The sequence below is a fragment of the Eschrichtius robustus genome, chromosome 12 (assembly GCF_028021215.1).
Source record: "Eschrichtius robustus isolate mEscRob2 chromosome 12, mEscRob2.pri, whole genome shotgun sequence".
Classification (NCBI taxonomy): Eukaryota; Metazoa; Chordata; class Mammalia; order Artiodactyla; family Eschrichtiidae; genus Eschrichtius; species Eschrichtius robustus.
Genome location: NC_090835.1, coordinates 23938875 through 23957591, shown reverse-complemented (window position 1 = coordinate 23957591; position 18717 = coordinate 23938875). Strand labels below are relative to the sequence as shown.

Sequence of the window (18717 nt, the reverse complement as noted above, 5' to 3'; positions counted from 1 at the left end):
GTGCATAAGAATATTTTAGTAGGTGTGGAGCACAGTGATCAAAAGTGTGATTCCTTTTGTCTTCCTCAGAATTACATACTTTTAGGCCTACTAAAAAATCCTAGTTTAATAAACTGGTTAGTTTTGAGGGTGGCAGTGTACTGCAGTCATTTGAGGGGCTCGTTGAACATCAGAACACGGGTTAAGCACGTCACTTTTATTCAGCTTCCCCACTGAATTGGCTGCTTGGAGGATTAGATTCATTGTTATCAGGAGTGTTATCAGCTACACAGCATGGGGCATGTGTTACTTATCCTTGTGTTTTCCCTAGCAGGGATTTAAGTTCTTTTTAACTATGCTGTTAAAATCATGGTTGAAAGTGTATGTATAGTGTTTTTCATGATCTCTACTGGCCTTTTCTAAGAACCACTGAGCAAAACAATAGAAGAAAGGTTAACAACTTTTGAAATGTTTTTCATCTTTTGAAATGATCATGATAGGTTTTGAAATATCCATAAATTAACAGAGAGGAACTCTCATTTGCACTTGTGTTAGCAGTTTGTCAGACTCTTGTGCAGTTGCATAATTGAGTCAATGGAAGATAAGTGGAGTGGAAAATAATATGGGTATCCCTGAAGTGCAGTGTCACTGTCAAGTCAGAAGGAAGCTCGCAGGAATGCTGCAGATGAAAATGCTTGTGTGTGTCAAGATGCACGGAGGCGGGAGGGTAGAGACAGCGCTAGGAAATTCGCTGTACAATCAGAAGCTGCAACCGAACTGTTAGATACCCAGCCACACTCACACAGGCACTTTGCTTTCTGATGCATCTAAGCACGTGCCTCTCCCGAGGGGGCCTTTTGCCCTGTTCTCCTATCTGTTCATTTTCCGTTGTGCCTGGGAACCTTTTTTTCACTTCAGAACATTAAGTACGTAAGGCAGACAGACTTTGTAATTCCTTCTTAGGAATGCTAAATTATAAGAATTACACAAAGAATTTTCTACAGAATTGCGAAAAATAACTTCCTTTCCGTTGCCTTTCCTTTTTTATGTCCTTTCCCCACTTGGACCTCTTTGATTCCTTTTGTATCAGCTGCTTTTGTTCAGCTCCTCTTAGTTTCCTCCACCACTTTTGTTGTCCTTACCTGGCAGTGTGGATTTAGATCTTAAGACGGCCTAATGTGTTCTCGGCACTGAGGATAAAATGACAAGATACCGCCTTTAGAGACTTGCAGTCTAGACGTGCAGATGGGCATGTAAGTATGGAAGTACACTAAAGGGTTACAGGTCTTTTAAGAAAAGTACAAGAGCCTGAAGGGAAGTGGATTAGAGTGGGTGGATGGGTGTTGATTCAGGGAAGGCCTCAGAGAATAGCTAGTCCTTGAGCTGTGTTTTGGAGGATGATTGTTAGGCGGGCGAGTACAAGGAGGGCTATTGAACTTAGGCAAAGCCCTTGTTAGACGCTTTCAAGCTCCGTGTGGAGCACAGATGTGGCCGGGTCTTCCGGAGGGCCCCGCCTGCTGTGGTGAGGTTTTGGCTGTTACCCCTGAAGGGCTGCGCAGGAGACCACCGCTGGTTGGTGTTGTAAGGACATCCTTTGGCAGCTGTGTGGAGGTGGGCGTGGTGTGCGAATGGAGGGGAGGAGACTGTTCTAGAAATCCTGAGGAGAGAGAGATGACTGGAGCCTCCACTGAGGCAGGGCAGGGGATGCAGAGGGAGAAGGTGAGTTGATGAGAATCAAGGTGGAGGTTCTTCCTTTAAAAGCCCTTCTAGCAGCGTTCCTTCAGTGCCTCTTTCCTCGTGGGTGCCTGCGTCATCTCATCGTGTGTCTGTGTTGTGTGCGTGCTTGAGCTTGCTGTCGGTCTCCTGAGCTCAGCTCAGAAGCACACCCCAGCCCTCCAGCTGTCCCGGCCCTCTGAGCCCGAGCTGACAGTGGAAAGGGGAGGAAGAGGAGGAGAGAGAGGGCAGGACCTGGCAGGACCCCCGTGCGGTGATGATCCTGCTGGTAGTCCTTCATTAACGTCCCCGCATGGATGCGCTGAGAGGTTTTTCGCAGAGGCACTTGTCAAGGAGCAGCTTACCCACCGTCCCTCCACTTTCCTGATGGCTTCTTTCTCCAACGCATTTCAGACTGTTCTCTGTTGTGTGGACTTTTTCTCTCTGATGTGGTATGCAGCATTCCTTCAGGTGGTGTTGACTCATGACCTGGGCCAGTGCGTTTCATTGATCATCTTGTGTAGTTAGTGCATGGGAGGGAAGGGGAGCTCCGTGTTGGCTTTTTCTTTTAAGAGCAGTGTCAGTTTATGCTACACAAATTAAGTTTAGCTTTATAGAAACAATGAGTATGATTTTCATGTAGGATGATGAAGCTGGAGAATCCAACTTAAACCACAAGAATGTTACTTGGTCAGTACCACCCCTACACTGTTAATGGAACAACCAAATACTTTTCTCCAAGATGAAGTTAAGATCAACCGCTTCTGTGGGAGTCTGCACTTTGTCAGTGACAAAACTTTATTTTTTAACATATTATCTTGTTAAGAGTAGGGTTCTTGGTAGCATAATGAATTAAATGCCACTGTCACAAATTTGCTTTGGTTTGTAATTGAATACTTGTAGATATATGAGTGCCTATTATATATCTAGCGCTGTGATTGGTGCTAAGAAACAAAGAATAAGAAATTTTGATCCCTGTCCTTGAGGAGTATTTAAAGAAGTTGGATACATTTATTAAATAGGTAGAGAATATTTTGAGGACCTCTGAAAGGAGGCAGCTTTGGTCCTTTATGCAAGCTTACCAAGCTGTTGTTTTCCTTATCTTGAAAAGTCGGGTTAATGCTACCCCACTCACAGTTCTTGTAAAGCTTAAGTGATACAGCACTTCTAAAGTGCTCAGCCTAGCATCTGATACACAAAGTGTTCATTAAGTGTTGGTTCTGGTCCCATGTCACACAAATTGCTGTTCGGAGCACATTTTTAGAATTTTATAGTTTTAGGAAGGCTGTCAGTTCAGAAAATGGAGAAATTGAAATTCAAAGAAGTTTAGTGTTGCACACAAGGTTTCCCAGCTGCTGTGGACGATAAAACACCATTGCAGAGTGAATAGTTAGACAAATATTAGACCTTCACTTTCTATTTTTTATGTCATCTTTTAAAAATGGCAGAACCGATGCACAACTGGAGATGGGAGGTATATTACTTGGGTAATGTTAAGAACTCAGATCACTCTGGGTTTCTTAAACTAATAAGACAAGGTCAGGATTCTAAAACTTGCCTTTGGTTACATTGGTTGGGCAAAACAGCGGCCCCCTGAAGATGTCCTAGTCCCTGAAACCTGTGGCCATGTTACCTAACATGGCAAAAGGGACTTTGCAGATGTGATTAAGTTGAGGATTTTGAGATGGGAAGATTTTTTTTTGCATCATCCAGATGAGCCCAGTGTAATCACAAGGCTCCTTATAAGAGGGAAGCGGGAGTGTCAGAGAGGTTTTAGGTTGTTAAGCTGCTGGCTCGAAGACGGAGGAAGGGGCCACAAACCAAGGAATGCAGGGGGCTTCTAGAAGCCCCCTTGATTTTTGCTCCCTTAGACCCATTTTGGACTTTGATCTCCAGAATTAGAATAGATTTTTGTTGTTTTAAGCCACTAATTATGTGGTAATTTGTTACAGCAGCAACAGGAAATTAGTGTAGTTAGCATTACAGTCTCCTCCGTTTTCAGATTTTATATTCGTTGAAGTCTATAAATCCATCCATGAGACTTGTCATCAAATGTGAAATCATGGCCCCATTCTGTTACAGAAAGTTATAAAAGAGAAAAAGCCGTTTGAGGCTTACCTCTGGGTTCTGAAAAATTCTGTAAACAACTTCAAGACACAGGGCCTAAAAGATATAAATTATTTTTGTTGAGAAGACTATTAACTTTTTGTCTAGAGTCTGGATTATCAAGAATGTTAGTTTTGTCAGGAAAGAGAAGACCTATACTTAAAAAAAATTTTTTTTTCTTTCCATGACTATTGGCTATTTGTATACGTGGAAAGAGTCTTATTTATAAGGAAGAAAGGCATGGTGAACTTATAACTCAGTATGAGTGGATAAAATTTAAACCCTAAGGAAGGTACATTTGGATTTAACAATTACTTTTTGCATTATTTTATCAACAGCTGTGATTCCATTTGTAACCAGCAGATGGCAGAATTGACAAACAGATGAACTGTTCACTTGTAGGGGTTTTGAATTTAAATGGTGGTGTAGAAAGATAATGTTAGGTGTTCTTAATTTGGAAACCTGCTTTCTAGAAAGAATTTTGGGAATGTGGAATAAAATACAAGTAAGTAAACTGTGCTTTTAAAAAAATTTTAGAGTGCCCTGAATTTTCATTCTCTCTATTAACTTGCCACTTGGAGTTTACTCCGCAAAGTCTAAAGTAGCTTTACTTTGAATGTGATTAAACTTTGATTGGCTCTATTCAACTTACTTAAGTTTCTGTTGAACTAATTATAGAGTTGCTGGTTTAAACATGAAGATTTAGCTGATAATTAAACCTAGAACCTTTAAACTCATTAGCCGCATGTAAATATGATATGCCTTTAATGAAAAATAATTTTGGATCAGTCTCCCAGGGCAATAGAAATAAAAGCAAAAATAAACAAATGGGACCTAATCAAACTTATAAGCTTTTGTACAGCAAAGGAAACCATAAAGAAAACAAAAAGACATCCTGTGGACTCAGAGAAAATATTTGCAAACAGTGTGACTGACAAAGAGCTTAATTTCCAAAATACACAAATAGTTGATACAGCTCAATAACAGAAAAACAAACAACCCAATGAAAAAATGGGCAGAAGACCTAAATAGACATTTCTCCAAAGAAGACATCCAGGTGGCCAATAGGCACATGAAAAGATGCTCGACATTGTAGTTTTGATTTGCATTTCTCTAATAATTAACAATGAGGTATCACCTCACACTGGTCAGAGTGGCCATCATCAAAAAGTCTACAAACAATAAATGCTGCAGAGAGTGTGGAGAAAAGCGAACCCTCCTACACTGTTGGTAGAAATGTAAATTGGTACACCCACTATGGAAAACAGTATGGAGGTTCCTTAAAAAACTAAAAAAAGAGTTGCCGTATGATCTAGCAATCCCACTCCCGGACATATATCTGGAGAAAACTGTAATTGAAAAAGATACATGCATCCCAGTGTTCATAGCAACACTATTTACAGTAGCCAAGACATGGAAGCAACCTAAATGTCCATGTCCATCGACAGATAAACAGATAAAGAAGATGTGGTGAGTACATATGCATATATATGTATATGCATATGTATGTATATGTATACACACACACACACATACACACACACAATGGAATATTACTCAGGCATAAAAAAGAATGAAATAATGCCATTTGTAGCAACATGGATGGACCTAGAGATTATCATACTAAGTAAATAAGAGAAAGACAAATATGATATTACTTATATGTGGGGAATCTAAAAAATGATACAGATGAACTTATTTACAAAACAGAAATTGACTCACAGACATAGAAAACAGACTTAGGGTTACCAAAGGGGAAACAGGGAGGGACAAATTAGGATTCTGGGATTAGCAGATACAAACTACTATACATAAAATGAACGACAGAGACTTACTGTATAGCACAGGGAACTGTATTCAATGTCTTGTAATAAACTATGATGGAAAATAATCTGAAAAAGAATATATATATATAAAACATATAACAATCACTTTGCTGTATAAGAAACTAACACAACACTGAAAATCAACTATACTTTAATTAAAAAAAATTCTGGAGATGATAATCAGAAGATTTGGGTTTTACCCTTGCTCCCTAGGCCAAATAGTTCCCTGACCTTTGGTAACTTCTATCTCAGATTGATTTATATATTAAATACTGACATAATTAGCTTCTAATATGAGATGAATATTTATAGGCTGTTGATTAAGTTTCCTAAGGAAAAGTCTTAAGTTGGGTATTTTTTTGGGCACTGTGTTGAAATAGTTGGGTAAAAGATCCAGTGTTAAACTGTGGGTGATGTCCAGCAACTTTGAAGAGCATTTCAGGAGTGAGAGGATGGAAGTGAGTCTGTAAACGGCTGGCAGGTGATGTGTGGAAGTCTGGAGCTTGGCTTGGGCAATGAATGAACCAGGGAGTTTAGCAGCATCTTTCTCTCTCTCTCTCTCTCCTCTCTGCCTTCACTCATTTTACAATACCTAATGTGAGGCCAGAGTTCACTGTGATTTTTTTTCCTTTCATACAGTTAGTCTTAGGACTTGTAGTTTTGCATCTTGGTGGTCAGTAAACACTAAAAGGAGACATTCTACTCTCCATTTCAAAAATGAAAACCATGTCAGAAAAGTTTTTATTTATGTTAAGGAAAGAAAAGTCTTAGTAGCAACTTTAATATTGTAATCATTCTCAATTTAAAGTTCCTCAGATTTTTGGTATGTTAAATTCCACTGAGGCCAGTATTGCATTTTAATGCTGATTTAAGAAAGACTGGGGACATGTATTTTCTTTATGGAAAGCTTTACTTGTCTGTCTTTTGTTAGAACTTTAACATATACAACATTTTTGGGTTTAATGAAAATGTCACCCTCCCTGGGTCATGGATTCATACTGAACCCCGGACGTCTGAGGAAAGGAAGCTCTGAAGAATGGCTTTACCCCAAGACCCACAGATGGCATTACCTTTATTTCCTTTCATAGGACCATGATACTATAACATGTTTTTGTTCCTGTGCAGTGAAATACTCTGTGGCGGCTCAGATTCAAATCTAAGAAAGATCAGAGTTAATAGAAAACCAAATGGAAGGCAAGGGAGTTGCTGAAGGAAATAGAGGCATTACTTTGTGGCCTCTTACACCAAAATTGCCATGCCGGGGAAGTCAGGAAACCGTGCTGGGTGCTTTGTACCTCTTCTGTTAGATTGTTTGTCATCTGAGAACCTTTATAAAATTTCTCTTCTGCTGCTGTATTTTTAAGAAATAAAAATATAATGTAAGAACATGGAGGGTTATGAAGTATGAAGTTCTATAAATATTTATGCCAAGGCACAAAAGTGGACAGTTCCTATTTTCTTGACATATTGGGGTCATATTTCACTCTTGACCTCTTGAGTTGAAAAATACAAGGTGTTAGAGTACCCTTTTCTTTCTTTTCTTATTTATTTATTTTCATTTCTGTAATGAGTTTTAGATGCTGGGAGCTGCCCTGTAAGGTTCATGTAAGTTTCAATGGACTTAATTTTCTATCCTGGTTTATTAGCATGGATTTGAAAGTTTACACTCTTACCAAAAGTAACATAATTTATACCCAGTTTTAGGCTTTAGTGGTAAGCTATTTAGTCTGTTTTGGGTGTGTGTGTTATTGTCATTAAATTAAAACTAAATGTTGTTTTTGTCAAGGCTAATAAGTAGGATTGCATCTAAAAGCATATTTTAAGTTAGTCCTTTGATTTTATTTTGTCCCTCACTTAAAATCTTTGGTGCATAACAAATGTTTTTGCCCTTTGAAATTATGTTAAAGAAACTGATGAAGTAATCATACATGTTCATTGTAGAGAATTTAGAAATTGCAAGTGGGCAGAAAAGAAGGAGAAACATCACCTGTAATCCAACTGTATTTTTTCTAGTCTTTTTATAACTATATATAAAGATAGTCTCTTCAGTTCAAAGAAGAAAATGTATTTTAAAAATTCTGGAGTATTGGTAAGGTATTTCTGTGGAAATGAGTAATTTTTGCATTTCCCCTCTTCTTGGGTAGTTTTATTTACTTTACATGAAATAATACCAAAAAATAGTAGATAAAATTTTGTCAAACCTAAATAAAGCTTGGAAAAAAATATACCAGAGCACTTCCTGTCCCCTCCCCTGTCCCAGTTGACTCCAGTTGATTAGTAAAATTAACGCATATTTTCTTTTTGCCCTCACAGTATTTATGTTTAGTAGGAGAGAAAGTAATATATTTTAAAAACTATATGGTATAAGTTAAGTAAAAAATTTTCAGTTAAAATAGTTTTTTTTGGGGGAATGAGAATAGTGAGGAAATAGTTTATTTGGAGAATAAGGAGAATCTTTTGAGGTAAAAAAGAGAAGGTATGATTGGAGAAAATTAAGAATTTTAGAAATCAAAGCCTAAAAGGGTACCATAAAGATTTCTGGTCCAACAGTGCGTGAGAGATCACTGACAAAGCTGGGGCCACAGTCTAGGTCTGAAGACCCTCACCCAGACCACTGCTCATTCCCTCCTGGAGTTGAGCCCTGAATGAAAAGCCCAGTTCAGATGCAGGATGGTACCCTATGCTGAGGGGCAGCACAGGCAAAGGGTGATCATCCCAGCAGTTTAGGCATGTGCTTGGGCTCCTGGCTCTACCTTTTTCATACCCTCTGGGGTCTTCATGTGTTATCCCATTTCTTTCCTAAATTGTCAATCTCTGCCTTGCTATTACCACTTTCCCCCATCCTATGTACAAATACTTACCATCCTAGATAAAGCAAGACAAAGAACTTCCTTTAGCTATGAACCCATCTCTCCTAACGTCTCCACCAGCTTCCTGGTGTAGTTCTCTACTTGCCCGCCTCCATCTCTGAATCACTTATGAATTCACCGTAATGGGTCTCGTGGCCCAGCCCTCCACTGAAACAATTCTTGGGAACTCCAGTAACCCTCATGTGTGCGCTGGTTGATACTCTTGACCCGTTGCTCCGCAAGAGACTTCTGGTCCCCTTGAAGATTGAGTAGCATTCTTGGTTGCTTTCAGTTGAAATTGATCTTGGCTAACCTGTGGGAAAAAAGGTTGGTTTTTGGAAAGTTGGCAGAGACTGTTAAGTTACTTTCTGCTTCTCCCTTGATTTGGTTTGGGTGGCAGTCTTCCTAACCCTTTGCTAGATCTACATATTCTCAGCCTTCCTAACAAGGGGTGGCCATGTCACACAATTGTGGCCAAGTGGGCACCCACTAGGGGGCATCTGAAAAAAAAGAGGAGGCCCTTTCTTCTTGCCTGCAATCCAGTTGTGTGACAAGGTTACGCTGGAGGATATACAAGCCACGCTTCTCATGAGGCAGCAAGCCTGTGGCTGGAAAGCCAATATGCCAGCTTTGGCAGGGAGGAAAGAGAGAAAGAGCGTGGATTCTAGCTCACTTTGTAGAGGTTCTGCACTAAATGTTGAACTGCCTTTCACCACAGTACTTGTTAGGTGGCATAATTAAATGTCATTTATTGCCCAAGCCACTAGTTGGTATTCTGCTACTTATATCCAAAAAAAAAAAAAAAAAGATGTTACTTCTGTAATTGGCTCAGAACACTGTTTGATGGCTCTTAGAATAGATGGAAGACTGGAGAATGAGGGACATGAATGGGAAGGGAGGCCATGGCAAGGACCACAAGCAGGCCTGTACCTTAGGAACGGTGCAGTCAGGACACTCCCTCCAGCACTGCCCGCTGACTGCCCCTGAACACTGGACCTTGGGTGCTACTGCTGTGATGAATGTTAACTATCCCAGTAGCCCCAGAACAGCACTGTCCCACAGAAATATCATATAAGACACTGGTGTAATTTTACATTTTCTAGTAACCACTTTAAAAAAGGTGAAAAAAACCAGCTGGATGATTTTAATACATTTTATCAAACCATACATATCCATAGTATGAATCTTTCAGCATGTAATCAGTATAAAAGGATTATTAATGGGGTGTTTTACATAATTTTCTCACAGTAACTTTTCAAAATCCTTTGTGTGTTTTGTATGTACAGCAGCTCTCAATTGTATTAGCACCTTTGCGAGTGCTCTGTAGCCTAGCGTGGCTAGTGGCCTGTGATTGGCCAGCATAACTCAAGATTCAGACCCCTGGCTGGGAGTATCTGATAAGTTAAGCCTAAGTTGGTGACAAGGCCAGGGAGGAGAGTGACTGACACCCTTTGTTTTCTTGAGTTGGGAAACCTCTCACATATGAGAGTTGAAAACTGGGCAGCCACAGAAGACCACTGTTCACCATAGCGATTTCCTCCTTCTTATATGTCTGATCACTTCTTCTCTTTTTTGTCTGCTCTGTAAGAGTGGGTGTTCCTTGGGCTTCCATTCTTGGCCTTTTGACCTTCCCTTTTTGCTCTTTATTTAGGTAGTCTACTCTCTTGGTTCCAGCCATCACCTATATGCTGATGACTTCTATGTCTGTATCTCTAGCCTTGTTATTTTCTAGCTTTATAGTCAGATATTAATTTCTTGGATAGACACAGCCCCCTACATGTGCCACAGATTTCTCCTACTCAACATTTCCCAGAGTGAATTTATCCTTTTCGCTCTAAACTTGTTTTCCTCCTCTGCCCCCTGGTCTCATTTAATGGCACCACTATATTGTAGGAGCATCTTACTCTCTCCCCACTCCTGACCTCTTATCAGTCACCAGGTCCTTTCATTTTACTCCTGACTCTTCCCTCAAATTTGAACCTTCTTCTCTGAGCCATATTCATTTCCTGGTATCTTCTATAGAACTGTTGTAGCAGTCTCAGAGCTTGTGTCTTGCCTTCTTTTTGTCTTTGCTCGTTGCTTCTTATCTTTCTCTTCTCTCCCATCCTGCAACTATTCTACCTACTGCAGCCAGAGTGATGTCCCTAAAGCACAGGTTATCATTCCTCTGCCTAAACTTTGTGTGTATTTTATTTTATTTTATTTTTTTATTGAAGTATAGTTGATGTACTTATATGTTACAGGTGTACAATATAGTAGTTTACAACTTTTAAAGGTTATACTGCATTTATAGTTATTGTAAACTATTGGCTGTATTCCCTGTGTTGTACAATATATCTTTGTAGCTTATTTTATACGTAATAGTTTGTAACTCTTAATCCCCTACCTCTATATTGCCCCTCCCCCGTTTCCTCTCCCCACTGGTAACTACTAGCTTATTATCTGTATCTGTGAGTCTGCTTCTTTTTCGTTACATTCACTAGTTTGTTGTATTTTGTAGATTCTACATCTAAGTGATACCATACGGTATTTGGCTTTCTCTGACTTATTTCGCTGAGCATAATGCCCTCCAAGTCCACCCATGTTGCTACAGATTCTCTGCCTAAACTGTTCCAGTTTCTCCCATTGTCTATGCAATGAAGTCCAAGCTCCTTGCATGGCATACAGGGCCTTCTTGGCCGTCTGTCCAGTCTTACTCCCCGTTACTCTTGACCTTAAACTTGAGGTTTTGGTGATATGGAATGGCTTGGGTGGGTACACACTGTGGAATGCTAACTTGATATGGGATGATTCTGTTACCCCTGAACACCCTGCTTTCATATTGTGTGTTTTCTGTTTCCACTCCCCATCATGCCCTTTTAACCTTTCTTGCCAGCTAATTCTTGCTCCTTTGGAAGGCTCTATGAAGGCATAATCTCTGGCAGCTTTCCCTCAGTCTGGAGGTTGGACTAAATACCCCTCCTCTTTGTTTGCTATGATACTTGTCTTTGCCTCTTTTTAATTTTACTCTATTTCTTGCCACGTATCAATATTATTGAAACTATTTGTATGTGGCTGTGAGTTCTTTGAAGTCAGGGCACCATCTTAGTCTTCTTTACCAGGCAGTGTCTTGTGCAGTGTCTGGCTCTACATGTTTTTGTTGAACTGAATCGGGTAAATTTGAAGGGAGACTGTGGGTGGAAAGATATATTGGCCCAAATTGTAGATATCTTTGCAGACAAAAGGCATTCAAATGTTTGATGAACGAAGAAAAAGAAAGTAGGTTATATTGTTTTGTAAGTCTTGTCAGTTTGGAGAGAAAAGTAACTTCGGGTAATTAATGCACTCCAACTGATATGTTATCCTAACCATATCAGTTGGAGTGCATCCACATAAAGTACTGTTACTTTTGAGCTACTTTTCAGAGGTGATATGCCCTTGTTAGCTGACTCCATGACACCTAGAATCACATTACATGCCATCCCTATCCCTTGTTTCCTGGGGTTGCTGAGGCCTACATCTGTTCTGTGCCTACTCTGCTCTTACCAAGGCTAATAGCAAAGAAGGATTTGCCAGTGTTTATACCTAGCGCAGGGGTTGGCAAACCATCACCTGTCTTTATAAATAAGTTTTATTGGAACACAGTCACACCATTCACTTACACATTATTATCTATGGCTGCTTTTGTGTTCCCACAGCATGGTTGCACCGTTGTGACAGAGACCATTTGGCTTGCAAAGTCTAAAATATTTACTATTTGATCTTTTACATTAAAAGTTTGCTGATTTGTACCTTAGAACTACTTAATAGTAGAAAGACAAAGCCTTATATAATATCCAAATTGGGTAGTAATCTCAAATTAGGAATCAGGAGACTCTTGAAAAGGGCAAACATCCTATTTGGTGGGATGACTTTGTTAAATTTCTTGTTGTTGTTTCCATTTTGCTGCGTGTGTCACTGAAGATTGTCCACATTTCTTACTGTGCCTCAAATATATATATTTGTATATGAAATATATATTGTAAAAGTTTTAAAATTAATCTCCTTAACCATATACAAAATATTGAACACCAGAGTCAGGTGTGTGAATTCCAAATTGGAAAAAAAGTTTGTATCCTTGACAGGCTGCTTAGTGTATTGAGGCTTAAATACAGGACTTCCATTAAAACAGTTTAAAATATCAGTTTATATGTCTCCCTCCCTGTTGCCTGCTGCCCTTTCCCCTGCCTTCTGTCCTTTAGTGGGCAGACCAGTTCTTTCTGGTTTGACCAGTTCTTAATATTTCTGAAGATAAGTGGGCTACTGAAGGCAGAGTCCTGGAAGTGTGAGGTTGAGTGGCGTGTAACTGACCCTGGCATGTCACCAAGGGTGATGTTACAATTGTTTGTTGACTAGTCAGGACCTACGTCAACTCAAATGCTGGAGCAGGGCCCGGGAGTGCCTGGAGTTACTCGTCAGCTGTTGGGTGGTGGGGAGGTCGGGGGTTGCTGTGGTTGGGAGCTGGTCGAGGCTGGGGGTGGGGTGGGATGGAGGGTTTGGGGTAACCAGCCGCTTTTCAGTCTTGCCTCTACTGATGTGTGTTACTCCAGTAAAGCTAAGGCCCTTTTGATTCATTCATTGAGCAAACATGTTTGATATGGCTGTCATGTGAACGCCAGATGTCCTCGTAGGTATTAGGAGTTCAGAATGAGTGCATGTGCTTCTTCCCGTCGAGTGGCTTATAGACAGATTTGTTTGGAGCAGTGAGGCAGGAGGTAGGAGGATCTACGTGGGACCAGGGAGGAGAGGTTCTGTGTTGGTAACACAATGCATGTCCAGTAATGCTCTAAATGTTTTAGGTTAAAAAAAAATAACAAAACCGAAAAAAAAAACAACTTTTCGCATCTTGCACTGAGCCTGTACATTATGCTTTTGTTTAACTGTAATTTTTGCTTATGAAGCAATTTCCTTTTTCATAGCAGTTCTTTTTAAGGATATAATTAAATTTGTATATTTTAGGTTGCTTGCCTGATTCGAGTTCCTTCTGAAGTAGTTAAGCAGAGGGCACAGGTATCTGCTTCTTCAGGAACATTTCACATTTTCTCTAACATCTTATGTCAAGAGGTGAGAATATGTTTTTAAGCTCTCTTATTGAGAATATTGTATGGTAGCTAATAGGAACACTGTGGCCCTCATCCTAGGAGCCTTAGAAGAGACCTTAAAGCTAAATTTATTGTGCAATTATAGCAACTTTTTATGCTAAGATTATCTTTGCCTTTCCATTGTTTTCAAAATTTTTAGTTTCATTTTTATTTCTTTTTCAAATTTCTAAACAACCATACTACTAAGTGTGTGTCCTACATTGCAATAGTCTTACCATTCTTTTGGAATCAGATATGGAATAAATAGTGAATATGTAAAGTGAATAAAGATATTATATTAAAACATCACTATAGAATTTGAGGACCCATGGAAGAGACCTGTGGTAATGGACTGATATTAGTGACCAACGTCGTAATGTTTATATAAAAATGTAATTCCTCTTGTACTGGTTCATGTTAACTTGTGGATCAAAAATCATGCGTGCTGGCCATGTGGCTAGGGACCAGTGAGCTGCTTTTCTTTATAGTTTGTACAGAAGCCCTTTTTTTAAAAAAAATGGAATCAGTCACATGAAAATTTCAGTGAGTCTAGGTTTTAGAAAAGTTTTATTCTTAATCCCTCTGTCACCTAGGTGAGCAGACATTGAGTGTTTAATTGTATGATTGAGATCAGTCCAGTAAAGGGTCCCTGTTGAATCGTCTGGATAGTTAAACAGATAAGTCAAGGCTTGTCTAGAGGTATCTCTCACTATTTAGAGATTATTCATGCATTTGTGACGTCTTATAATTGAAACTATAAAATATAGTTCTGTTCTTTTGTGAAAGGATAATTGGCATTATTTGTGCATTTGGTTTTGAAAATATGTTTATTTAAAGCTTCTCAAGTATTTTTTTTTCAAGAGAAGAAATGTTGAAAATAAGTAAAGTTTAATTAATATGTAGTCAGCTTTATTATTAGAGATGTTCCCATTTTAAAGGGAGCTGATCTGAGCTTTATATACTTTAGGCCAGTTTAAAAGCTTTAATCTCTTATAGAACTGTAGTCATTGTGAATATTTCAAAACTCAAACTTTAGAAAAGGTAAATCTGCTTCATGCAGAATGTCATTTAGAAGTCTCTGCTATTCTAACTTTCTCAGGTCTTGGCTTTTTGTTTGTTTCAGGGCATCCAAGGATTGTATCGAGGCTACAAAAGCACTGTTTTAAGAGAGGTAACTAACTTAATTTCCAATATTGAAGTACAAAAGAATGATATGCTTTGTTTAGTAAATTTATTTGGAGAGACTGGTTTAAAAAATTACAGAGGGAAATCTTGATCACTTTTTAAAACACTGTTTAGTCTTATCTTGGCTCTTACATCTGATGACTGGGTAGAACGGGTCTGCTGAAAGAGCAGCCCCAGTGGTCAGAAGGCCCATCCTAGAGCTTCAGTCTTATCATAGGCGGCTTCATGGCTGTGATAGCTAAGATATGAAGAAATAACTACTAAGGGTAAGATATCAAGTTAATTACTGTAATATACAGAATGAATGAAAAATTGGTAAGGAAAGAAGCATTCTGGGAGACAAGTGCCCCAGAGGTCTATTTTTATGTGAAAAATCATGCAGTTAGCTCTTGTCTTCCTGATAACAAAATATGATGAATTGGGAAGTTCGGTCTGGACTGGAGAGCTGACCCTTCCCGTGACTTGCAGTGCAGTGTGCCCCCAGAGCAAGCCTTCCAGTTCCGAAATTCTGTGGTTCAGTATGTGGTCAATGTCTTCTTTTTTTGGTTGAAAAAGCAAAGTGATTTTAGTACATATATTACTGCAGGAAGCATGTTTTAATTTTTGGCTCATATAGAGGAGGCTATTTTGAAGTTGTTTTTTTTTTTTTAAATTTTCTTTCTTTTTTTTTGGCTGCGTTGGGTCTTCGTTGCTGCTCACGGGCTTTCTCTAGTTGCGGTGAGCGGGGGCTACACTTCATTGCGGTGCGTGGGCTTCTCATTGCGGTGGCTTCTCTTGTTGCAGAGCACGGGCTCTAGGCGCACGGGCTTCAGTAGTTGTGGCACGCGGCCTCAGTAGTTGTGGCTCGCGGGCTCTAGAGCGCAGGCTCAGTAGTTGTGGCACACGGGCTTAGTTGCTCTGCGGCATGTGGGATCTTCCCGGACCAGGGCTCGAACCCATGTCCCCTGCATTGGCAGGCAGATTCTTAACCACTGCGCCACCAGGGAAGCCCTATTTTGAAGTTTAAAAGTTGATTTATAGATAACTGGGATATGGGATATAAGAGAAGTCTTTGGTTTGGGACATAAGTTTTTTTTTTTTTTTTTTTAGTGAGTTTAAATCCTAGGGGGTTTTTGTTTTTTTAGCTTTTTGACATATAATTGACAAATAGAATTGTGAGGCATTCATAGTGTACAGTGTGATGATTTGATATAGGTATACATTATGAAAAGGATTAGGACATAATCTTCTATTAAAATACAGAAGAGATTCTGCATACCTCTGCTCTGAATCCTTGTTTTCTGTTTGGATTTCCCTTGGATGCTAAAACATTCTCATTTATAAAAATGAGTTTAATTTAAATAAATATTGTCATAATTAGCAGAATATTGAAATCTTTGAAATCTGATTTTATTCCCAGGTAGTCTTTTTGTTTATTTTGTTTGTTTGCTTGTTTGTTGTTAGTATAGATTACAGTCTTCTTTTTGAAACACCAGCACTGTTACATGTTACTTAAAGCTTTGATTTCCACAAAGTAATAACCTTTAGTGTAGTGTGGTGTAGTTGATGTATATCTTTGAAAAACTTCTTCTGAAGGCAGACTGAATGTTTCAAAATTAGTTATTTGTGTGAAGATGTCTTCTGCCTTTCAAAATACCACCTGCACTGTATCTTCATTCTGTACTTATTTTCCCACTCACTAAACACGTGTTATTTACTCAGGTTTCACCTGGGTGAGGGGAAAAAATGGGGGGCAATAAACCTTTTTTTATTTTTCTGAGAGATGCTGAATAAATGAATGTATTTACATGCCAGAGAATACTGGTTATGCATACAAACAAATAGATAAAACACATGGTTACAACTGCATTCTATTCTTTTAAAAATTTGTTTTGACATATGTCACACTAGTAATTAATTTCTAGGCTGCATTTCTTGCAAAAAGTGTGCCCCTAGTGAGATGACTTTGTTTACTCAAGATGGCAGTGCTTTGTTGGAAATTTAATTGGGGTCTTCTGCATTATGCATTTTCATAAAAATATCCTTCAGAACTGATTTTAGTTGAAATATTGCTTTCCTATAGATTCTCTCATAGAATGAGAGAAGAGTTACTGCTAAATGAAACATCGCTTCTTTTCAAAATGAGAAAAATAAGAAGTGATGTATCTGCTTTAAACAAAATTTTTACATTATAAATAGTTTCAGTTCTTATATCATTCTGACACCAATATCAAATCTTTTCGCCAAGAGCTTGTTTGATTGCTTCAATAAGAAAATACATTGAAGCCTTAGTGAGAGTCACCAGGAAACTCATACATTTATTCTGTGTACACTTTTTTCTTTAAAATAGTTTTATCTCCCTCGCAGTAGCCCATTAGAATGAGATTGAAGTTTGAATCCATGTGTTATAAGATAGATTATGTGTGTTCTTTAGATTTTGTGAATGCTGTCACATGGTTTTTACTGCATTTGATTTTTGTGGAGATTGAATGCTTGCTTATCCCTTATGTTCTCCTAAATTATTTTAGTCACTGTGAATTTTAGATGGAGTCTAAGCAAGGTGAACCGATTATACTCTTTACCTCACCCTTTCAGTATTCATTTACCTCATGATCTAGGCCAAATTAGATGTGGCCAAGCATTGTGGGGCAGTGCGGTTATTCCAGGAAGATGGAAACAGGGAGCAAAATCACAGCTGCTTTCATAGCCAGGCTAATTTCAGAGGGTCCATTGTCCCGAAAGTTCTATGGAGAGCAGCCTCACGACCTTGGATGTGAATTAGAAAGAAAGCAGAGAAAGGCAAGTCGTTTCCAAAAAAAGTAGGAATAAGTTAGGTTCAGCAAATGCATTTTTTTTTTTTTTTTAGTTTATTTATTTTTTATTTTTGGCTGCTCTGGGTCTCTGTTGCTGCACCTGGGCTTTTCTCTAGTTGAGGCGAACGGGGGCTACTCTTTGCTGCAGTGCACTGGCTTCTCATTGCGGTGGCCTCCCTTGTTGCGGAGTGCCGGCTCTAGAGTGCAGGCTCAGTAGTTGTGGCGCAAGGACCTAGCTGCTCCGTGGCATGTGGGATCTTCCCGGACCCCTGCATTGGCAGGCGGATTCCCAACCACTGCGCCACCAGGGAAGCCCCTCAGCAAATGCATTTAATCCACACGTTCTACACGACAGTCGTTTTAAGAGTGCCTGCTGTGTCTTGGGCAGCACGCAGAACACTTCTGCCCTAAAGGATTCATATTCTGGTGGGGAAGGAAACGGGGGGCAGACACTACAGGGCAGTGTAATAGGGCTGAAATGACACGTATATCCAAGATGCAGCAGAGGTTATAGAGGAAGCAGTGCTTGAGTGGTACTCAGTATTCATTGCATTAATAAAAATTAGTCTGGACTTAATCCTTGAAGAGGTGTCACTTAGAAGTAGTCCAGGAGACAGTAAGATGTAACAACACATGCAAAGGCTCAAGGGTGTGAAAGAACACGCGTTGTGTGTACCTTGCTTATCGAAGCAGAACTGGGGTTTTCACGCCCAGGGAAGAGGCAGGAATGATTTCCCTCTACCTCAAGCCGACGCTTCAAAAAAGCACTCACCCAAGCGGGGTATTTGCCAGGAGGAATGGTTGAACCTCTCACCCCAGCCGAATGTTTGCCAGGGACCTGGAATCAAGCACATGGGAAAAGCCCTCTCAAGAGCCTGACGTATGTCCCCTGGAGTTTGGAGGATGAATTCCTGGTTTTTAACTGTTATCTGCAACGAATCTCACAGTGAGATGCTGTTGGAGCGGCCTCACTGGCGGGATGTTGCCATTTTGGTAATGAGTAACTCCTGGCTTCTTTTTGGTAGATGAGTGTAGCTACTAAAGAGACCTGAGATAGGTGAGAATTAGCTCCCCCTCTCACCCTGATTTTGCTCCCAGGCTTCCGTAACGCAAGTCTCCCACCAAATTCTGTTACACATGCAATCAAAATCAAGCACTTGGGCGGCCC

The 18717-nt window shown here is 39.6% G+C and overlaps 1 protein-coding gene across 5 annotated transcripts in view; it reads left to right on the top strand.

The window, feature by feature from the left end:
• Nucleotides 1-18717, top strand: part of SLC25A26 (solute carrier family 25 member 26) — a 140912-nt gene that overhangs the window by 24663 nt on the left and 97532 nt on the right. For 4 of the 5 annotated variants that reach the window (XR_011075769.1, XR_011075770.1, XM_068559136.1 and 1 more), the window contains 2 exons: nt 13451-13555; nt 14696-14743. The exons of the other annotated variant lie outside the window; for it this stretch is intronic. Coding sequence is in view for 2 of the 4 variants with exons in the window: in XM_068559136.1 (XP_068415237.1) it covers nt 13451-13555; nt 14696-14743 (153 nt within the window). In the remaining 2 variants the exon portion in view is untranslated. The remainder of the gene's footprint in view (nt 1-13450; nt 13556-14695; nt 14744-18717) is intronic. 5 annotated transcript variants of the gene reach the window in all.